This window comes from Anopheles darlingi, chromosome 3 (genome assembly GCF_943734745.1).
Source record: "Anopheles darlingi chromosome 3, idAnoDarlMG_H_01, whole genome shotgun sequence".
In the NCBI taxonomy this organism is placed as follows: Eukaryota; Metazoa; Arthropoda; class Insecta; order Diptera; family Culicidae; genus Anopheles; species Anopheles darlingi.
In genome coordinates, this window is record NC_064875.1 from 34,642,838 (window position 1) to 34,650,938 (window position 8,101).

Here is an 8,101-nt window from a genome sequence, read left to right on the forward strand (position 1 = left end):
GTGTTGCAAGCAGGATAAACTGATTTTAGAATAAACGAAAAGAAATTGTCCAAAAGCCTATGCCAGGATTTGAGGCTGGTTAGTGATTTCAGCAAGTAATTTTTCCTTCTTGTTTCTTCTTCGAGCTGCTGATTTGTGTGGGAAGCTAATGTTTTGTTTCTGGAAAATGTAACTTGAGTTTAGATTAACTATGCTTGTTAATTTTAAATGAACCCTGTAACTTACATCGCTGCGTTGTTCCCGATTGTAACAAATGGCGCATTTTCAATGTCGTCCAAAAATATTCTTTTGGACCGATCCTTTTCGTAAATTTCATCCTCTAATTGTATTGTCCCACGATTTTTTTCTTTTATTCTACCAACGATCCATCAACTCAGGTTTCAGTTACATTGCGAGGCTATCGTTTACTTACTCAGAATGAATATCTCCTTCAGATGCAGTGAAACAATTTTGTTTAAGGTTTTCTATGATCTCCTGTAAATTATCTTCTTGCTGCTTCATTGTTTCCATGCTCGGTGTAATGGATATATAACGAATAGACCATCGCTTAGCATTCACCTCTTCCATGCTGGCATTCAATATAGCTAAACGTTCCTTCATCATAATCGATTTATATTCCGTTAACATTTTCACATTTCTATTGCGAGTTACAGCAAATGCAACATTTAATTTCTGAAATAAATTTAAAATGACAAATATTAGCGAGATAACTAAATGAAATGATGTCGTCATAGTGTAAATACATTCAAATCTGTGTTTAAAGATGCCACATTGTTAATTACGGGGCGGCCGATAACTATTGTTTTGCGTATCAGGACCTTCTGTTCGTGTAGAGACTTTCGTAATGCGGCTAATGCCTGATCATTGTAGAGGTTGTCCTGATAAGAGTAGATCAAATGTAAATTCCAATGCTTCAATTAAAAAAAGCAATTGAATAGTGTGGTGTTGCAGACCTGGAATATACGATTTCTTAGTTTTCGGAAATAATTTCGAATATTTTGCACACTACGCAACGACTGTTCATGGCGATATATGTGGAGTGCAATAATCCTTCTTTTGATATTATCCTTTGGGTTCTTCGGATCGTTCATTTCAAGCCCAATTTTGCGAGTGAAAATTTTCATCTGTAGATAAAACACTCAACTTTTAGTAGCAGTGAGATATGCTAAGATTTATAACTTTTACCAAAAGTGAACGATAGTTTTCTTGGAGAGACACAACCTTCAGCAACAATAAATTCAAACAATTTTGTTTACCAAACTTCGTTTCTTCTAGTTGAACAACAATTTTCTGTAAAAAAGTATATACATGATGATTAAAAATAGGCGCAAAGTCTGCTAAAAACTAAATTCACCTTCATAAAATCGGACGGGATTTGCAAAAAAGCCTCTTGCTGAATCACATTTCGAATATTTTCGCCGTCGATATTCAAGTTTTGGGTTAATATTTCATTGAGCTCTACCAATTTTTTGGTTACCCGCACATATCTATCTGAATATCTTTCCCTAAAAAATGTAGTTTTCAGACGGGCCAGTTCCAGATTGCGTTCTGTAGTGTTTTGAAGAAAACCAGAAGAATGCCACGATTAACGGGAATATTTTAGTTTAAGTATACGTACCGCCAAGACAAGTGTAGGCATGGTATTGTTGAATCTCATCGTTCGCTGACCACAGCATCTTTATGCTAAATCTGGAAGAAAATGCAGACGACAATCGAAGGAGGTAACTAGGATCTATACCGTTTTTATATATGTTTTTTTTTTAAAACGTGTCAACCAGTCAGCCAGAAAAAAAATTGCCAGAAAAAAATTTGTAGTTACTTAAGTTATTCAAAAACTAGGAAAATTATTTATCGTATAATTAATTAAATAAAGGGGAATCTGACTTTTTGGTTTCCTTAAATTAATTCATTAAATTCAAAAACACGCTCAAAACCATGGTTGGCTAGTTAGGCTAGACAAAAATTTTTATTGTTATTTAAGTTATAAGTTTAAGTTATATTGAATATAAGTTATATTGAGTTTAAGTTTAAGTTATATTAGACAAAATTACAATAATACATAATTACATATATAATTACATTATATATTAGAAACCGCTACGACGAGTGGCCTGTGGTTGTGCTAGCATTCAGGCTATCATTCAGGGTTCCGGTTCCGTTTCATCCTGGGGGTCCAGTAACCGCTACCGGTAACAGCATCTGTTCGTAGCTCTGTTCCGTACTATCAAGGGTCCAGATAATTTACGCCACCCGATGTTCCGAGTGCCGAGTGACGACAAATCGTCGCTCAAACAATCGCATCTGGCTGGTGGCAATCTCCAGTTCAGTCTGCAAAATTCGAAGCCTTTAGTTACAATCGTGCCTGTTCGCCTGTTGCCATCGCTGCGTGGCTCTCCACTTACCTCAAGATGTTTCAATTCTCTCCTCAGATCATGATGAATACGAAAATGGTTCGCCAGTTCGCTCACCGGTGGTACGTTGTTAACAGTGATCCCTGGTCGACCTTTCGGCGTTTTGGCTGGCTCCGGATTGAACCGTTTTAGCAGACACTCGAACACGAGCGGTAGGAGGGTTAACTCATGGGATTGTATCCGGAAACGGTTCGTGTTTTTGGCCGCGACGTCCATCGACCAGCGATTGTAATCCCAAGGCCGTCTGGCTACCTTCCGAAGTAAAAAACTCCGGAAACAGAGCACTCAATCCGGTACCTCCCACGGCCGCCACAGCATTGCTCGAGGCTGTTAGAGTGATCTTATGCTTGGTTTCCTTCGATGCGTTGCAGGACTCGTGTAATGCTTTGCTTGTTGGTGTAGGAACAGGATACGGTTACGGCTAGCGAGGCAGGCGTGGCCGCCTCGTACGGATACAGCCAAATCTCGAACAGTTCCGTTCCGAACAGGGCTGGCACCTTGAATAGCTCCGGTTCAGATCCGAGATAGCCGATCGTAAGTAATCCCGTTTGACCGCTAACGACGGCACGACTGAGCGCTACTGGGATGTCCGGGAGTTGGGCCGACCAAAGGATTTGATCGTTTTCGTAGACCAACAGCGAACCGCTCTCCGATACGACGGCCAACAGTAACCGAGCACCGGGTTCTGTGGAGGAAAAAAAGGGGGATCAAGAAGGGACTCTCAGAGGTGGGGAGGATCTTCGCTAGTAAACACAATACCCAGCCAGTACCAGCCGACGACGAACGCGTGGAAACAGATCGGTGAGTAGTCGGTGGGTGTCGGACACGCTCTCCAAGCACCAGGTTGTTCTCTCCAAGCACCACGATGACGGATTCCGTGCTGGAAGCGAAAGAGCAGACATTCAGGCTTCTCGGTCAAATAAGTAATCGCACCTCGAGGGAGGACGTTTACCTGGAGATCTGATGGACGCTAAGATCGAGTGCGTACTCACCGACGGACAGTGACCAGATTGGATCGTGACGTCGCAACGCCTCCTGCGCCTCGGCAATATCCTGATAGCGGTAACACTCGAGCACCCAGCTCGGTGCCACCGTAACGAAGCAATCGGTCCGCACTACATACCTCACTGGTGATGGTAGATGGCGATCCGTGGCCAGCGTCCGTTCGTAGCTTATACCATCCTGCTCGAAGAACCGCAGCGAACTTTCCAGATGCTGCACGCACAGGAATTCGCGCCCCTTGATGCCCCCGAAAGGGCCTTGGCAGAAGGAGAAGGCAGGTTTGGCGAGCGCATGATCGTACCAGCTTCGTGTTCAGCGATCCATGCTCAGCGATTCCTTCAACGGTGACGATCTGAAAGATGCACAATCGCATCGGATACAGTACGGCCAGCTGCTGCCGGGGATCGTTTCTGCTTGCTCTGCTTGCGGGAAAAAAGGTTATCAATCATTAGCTACATTACGGTCGACCGTGGTCCACTATTCTACGCTACCTACGTCGTGAAACTGATTCTCGAAGGCATCGCCCGCCCTAAGGGCTGATAGATGCACAACTGTCCCGAGTGGCATCCAATCACGATACTGTCCTTCTCACCCTCTTCCAGACAAAGTCGGGCACAGTGTAGCGAGAACGAATCGTACGACGGTTCCACCGTGGGACACTGAGTTTTCCACCAATTCCGTACCTTGATACGTCCTTCCTGGTTGAAGATGGTCGTCCTGGCCGTACAGGCGGTAAGTAGCTCCATTGCCTCCATCCTTTTTGCACTGAGAACACCTCCTTACACCTGTTTTAGATTGTAACCGATGAGGTTGTGTGAAGAGACGCTGTATCTGTTGAATCGGTTGACCAGCATTCACCGGTTCGTCAAAACGAAAATGGAATATATGAAAGCGTTTTTGTTGGTCACGGGAACGGACACAAGTAGGCTAGTCGTCTGGCCTGCGCTGTTGTTCGCAGAGTTATTTAACACACCCGTTGTCGTTCCTGACGGCGTAGACGAAGACGGCCAGAGAAATCGGCTATGGAAGTCCGGGAATTTGAACCTGTTTGAGGGTGTATAAAGTGAACAATAATAAATCTCTCTCCCTGCCATCACCCTTTTTTCCACATCAACCAACCTGAACGTTTTGCAGCCCGGAATGGACGCCATCGCACCGTGAAGACTGGTAAAGTTAAGTACCTGCAAGTTAACCGTAGTTGGTCCGGTCCGGTCGACGGTCGAGCATCACCCCCGCCCGCGTGATCTGGTGATCGTGCGGATGTCTGCTCCTGCCGCATCTCCTTTGATCGAGCGATCGATCAAAGCGAGCGGCCCACCGCTCCGGGTACTGGGGCTCACGCAGCTACGGAATTTCCAACAGGCTTGCCCTTCTCGTACAACGTCGAGAGTGCCCGGGAAAACTCATCCTTTTCCTGTAGCCGTAGATAATGCTTGTACAGCTGCAGTGCTGTCCGAGCGTCCTCGACGGAATCGTGCGTCTCCGACTGTATATTGATGCCGGATAACTTGGTCAGATAGTCGACCACCTGCGTTCCTGCGTCGAGATGTTATCATCCATGAACGGGACAACCTCATCCTCGCCCTGTCCCCGGATGCACGTGATGCGGACTACGCTCATGTGGCTCGGTTTCACCGTCGGAACAGATTGATGACGCTGCGTGGCTGCCGCCCCTCCGGCCGGGGCTGCTGATATGACGCAGGTTGAAGATTTGCTGCAATCGAGATCGAACAATCAGAGAGGGCCATGAATAAATACCGACCGTGGACCTTACCGTGGATGTGCAAAGTGACAATCGACTCGTGAGCAGTTCGTCCCGTAACGACACATCTTGGTACTTGTGCTGGATCCGTTGAACGAAACGGCAATTCCCCCGGTTCCGGATTGGTCTCCTGGTGATCCAGCTGGATGCTGTTGCTTCCTCCACTCCTTCCTTGTCCTTCGAGTGCGATAGGATCGCTTTGCGAAGCGGCATGATCCAAGCAGGCCAATCGCTTAACCACCGATCACAGGTTACTAGATGTGGCTGCAGAATCGACGAAAGCGGAAAGTTGGTATCGGTGAGCGGTACAAACGGTGATTGCTGCGATTCGATCGGCGAAACTCTGTATCGCGAGAATACGCGAATTAATCTTGACGGCCGAAATACTGTGCACTGTGAACCGGATGTGTTGATCTGGAACATACAAACGCGTGGTTCACTCAGCTCGACCGTATCGACCAGCTGCAGTTGGACGAGAGCGAGAAACCGGATAAGATTGTTGTTGCGATAAAGTATCTTGCGCATGTGGCGTCTCATCATACATACCGATTTTTGGAAGCAGAAAACGATGTCGGAGGATTAACGCCGTCGGGAATAACGCCGCCTGCTGTCCAGATAGATAACGCGGACACCAACAATCCGAATGCCAGGGCCAGGGCCAGGGCCAGGGCCAGGGCTTCCGAGTGCGGCCAAACGTGCATCGTCGTTGCTGCAAAAGATAATCGAACATACGAATTACCGAGTAGGAAGCAGGTAGGGGACGGAAACAGCAATTGTCGTAGCAAGGGCAAGCAGAACGAACGTGTTTCGTATCGACGACCGTTGCAGTTGATGTGCTGCTGCTTTTTTGCTCCCTTCAGCTGGGCTCCCTTCATACCATCCGGTCGCCGTCGTCGGTACGGCTTGTTTCCCATTTCCACGGCGTAGAATCCATTTCCTTCCCGTCTCCTTGATGCTAAAACCTGCAACCGAAAATGAGTTAACAAAATAGGTCACCACAAGGCGAGCTATGCAGTTCTATCTCTTACATCGACACACTTGCTGCTGCTGGTCTCCTCCAAATACGGCTTTCGGCTGCGCTTGCCTGGGTGTTATGTTGTTGTGGGCTTATGTTGTTGTGTATGAAGAAACCCGCAAACAGGATATCGTCGAACCGCTGGCTCATCTTGGATGGCATTCGCTGTTGTCCTCTCGGGCGCGGACGGCACGGACGGCGCGGACGGCACGGATGGCACGGACTGTATTGCTTTTCTTGCTTTTCTGTGGAGCTTGCGTGGTTCTTGGCCCTTGGCAATGCTTATCGCCCAGAAGAGCTAGGCGATCGAGCCTTCGTTCCCTTTGAGATGTTATGTGCCAATCGCCTGTGCTTACACATGGCACTTTGCGTCTTATAAATGTTATTGCACAATGTGCATGGAAACTGTTGTGGACGCTGTTTAGACCTCTCTTTTGAGATGTTATGTGCCAATCGCCTGTGCTTGCACATGGCACTTTGCGTCTTATAGATGTTATTGCACAATGAACATGGGAACTGTGCAGCTTTGGAGATCGGAGCCATCTCGGAGATCGGAGCGGTATATGGTGATGGCTCAGCTTCGATCTGCTCTGGGAACTCTTCCGGACTACCGCAAGAAGTAAATAAGACATCGTAGGTATAAGTAACCCACACATCGTGGATCTCTGTTGGTACGTCGTCGAAGATGACGGAGCCTGTAGCAGGCCCTACGTCAATGGGCTCATCTACCTCTGCCGGACGGGCAGAAGTAAATGGGTCACCGTTGACGGAGTCCATAGCTTCGATGGTTACCTCTGCCTCTTTTGAGGGAGGAAGCACATCGTGGATCTCTGTTGCGGTAGATGAAGATGGTACATCGTCGAAGACGACGGAGCCTGTAGCAGGCCCTACGTCAATGGGCTCATCTACCTCTGCCGGACTGGCAGAAGTAAATGGGTCACCGTTGACGGAGTCCATAGCTTCGATGGTTACCTCTGCCTCTTTTGAGGGAGGAAGCACATCGTGGATCTCTGTTGCGGTAGATGAAGATGGTACATCGTCGAAGACGACGGAGCCTGTAGCAGGCCCTACGTCAATGGGCTCATCTACCTCTGCCGGACGGGCAGAAGTAAATGGGTCACCGTTGACGGAGTCCATAGCTTCGATGGTTACCTCTGCCTCTTTTGAGGGAGGAAGCACATCGTGGATCTCTGTTGCGGTAGATGAAGATGGTACATCGTCGAAGACGACGGAGCCTGTAGCAGGCCCTACGTCAATGGCCTCATCTACCTCTGCCGGACTGGCAGAAGTAAATGGGTCACCGTTGACGGAGTCCATAGCTTCGATGATTACCAATGGCCTGCTTAAAGTGCCGTCCGGCTCAATACCTACTTGCTTAATGAAGGTATAATCAAGCTGTGGAAAGAATATTATTTCATTTTAATTATTATATTATTATTATTAATGTTATTTAATTTTTAAATCTACATATATATAAAAATGAATCATGTCTGTCCGGATGTCCCTTATACGATCGGAATTGCATGCAGAAACATAAAAAGCAGCAGTAACCGAGTAGTAATAGAAAACAATACCAACAAATCCTATCTATCAGGAACGGTTTGCGATTGGAATGTCCACCGAGATCGTCCGAGAGAGAAAAAAGACCCTCGATCTGATCGATCGACGTTTGAGTAAATTTGAAGTGCGGTGCTTTTAGTTATGATCTACCATGTGACTATGTAAATCATCGTAAGCTGAATACCGGAAAAATTGATCAAATGTGTCGTATTGTAATGTCGTTGACCCATACCACCATTCGAACTTAACGAGCTATGTGCAAATCGAACACTAAAGTCAAAGTATTTTATAAAAAAAACTTTCGTGGTAATAAAAAAAAATAAATCGTGGTCCCAAATGACGTCATTTAGC

The 8,101-nt window shown here is 46.6% G+C and overlaps 1 protein-coding gene and 1 pseudogene across 1 annotated transcript; both read right to left on the reverse strand.

The window, feature by feature from the left end:
• Positions 1–2,175: 2,175 nt before the first annotated feature.
• On the reverse strand, positions 2,176–4,213 carry LOC125955475 (protein PTHB1-like; annotated as a pseudogene).
• A 536-nt stretch (positions 4,214–4,749) lies between these two features.
• LOC125955476 (uncharacterized) lies at positions 4,750–6,308 on the reverse strand. The gene is made up of 6 exons (XM_049686608.1): positions 6,204–6,308; positions 5,978–6,137; positions 5,718–5,884; positions 5,188–5,637; positions 5,028–5,127; positions 4,750–4,949 (listed from the first exon to the last, which is right to left on the reverse strand). Exons 2-6 carry the CDS (start codon positions 6,087–6,089, stop codon positions 4,750–4,752), a joined length of 1,029 nt encoding a protein of 342 aa, XP_049542565.1. The 5' UTR covers positions 6,090–6,137; positions 6,204–6,308.
• Positions 6,309–8,101: the final 1,793 nt, after the last annotated feature.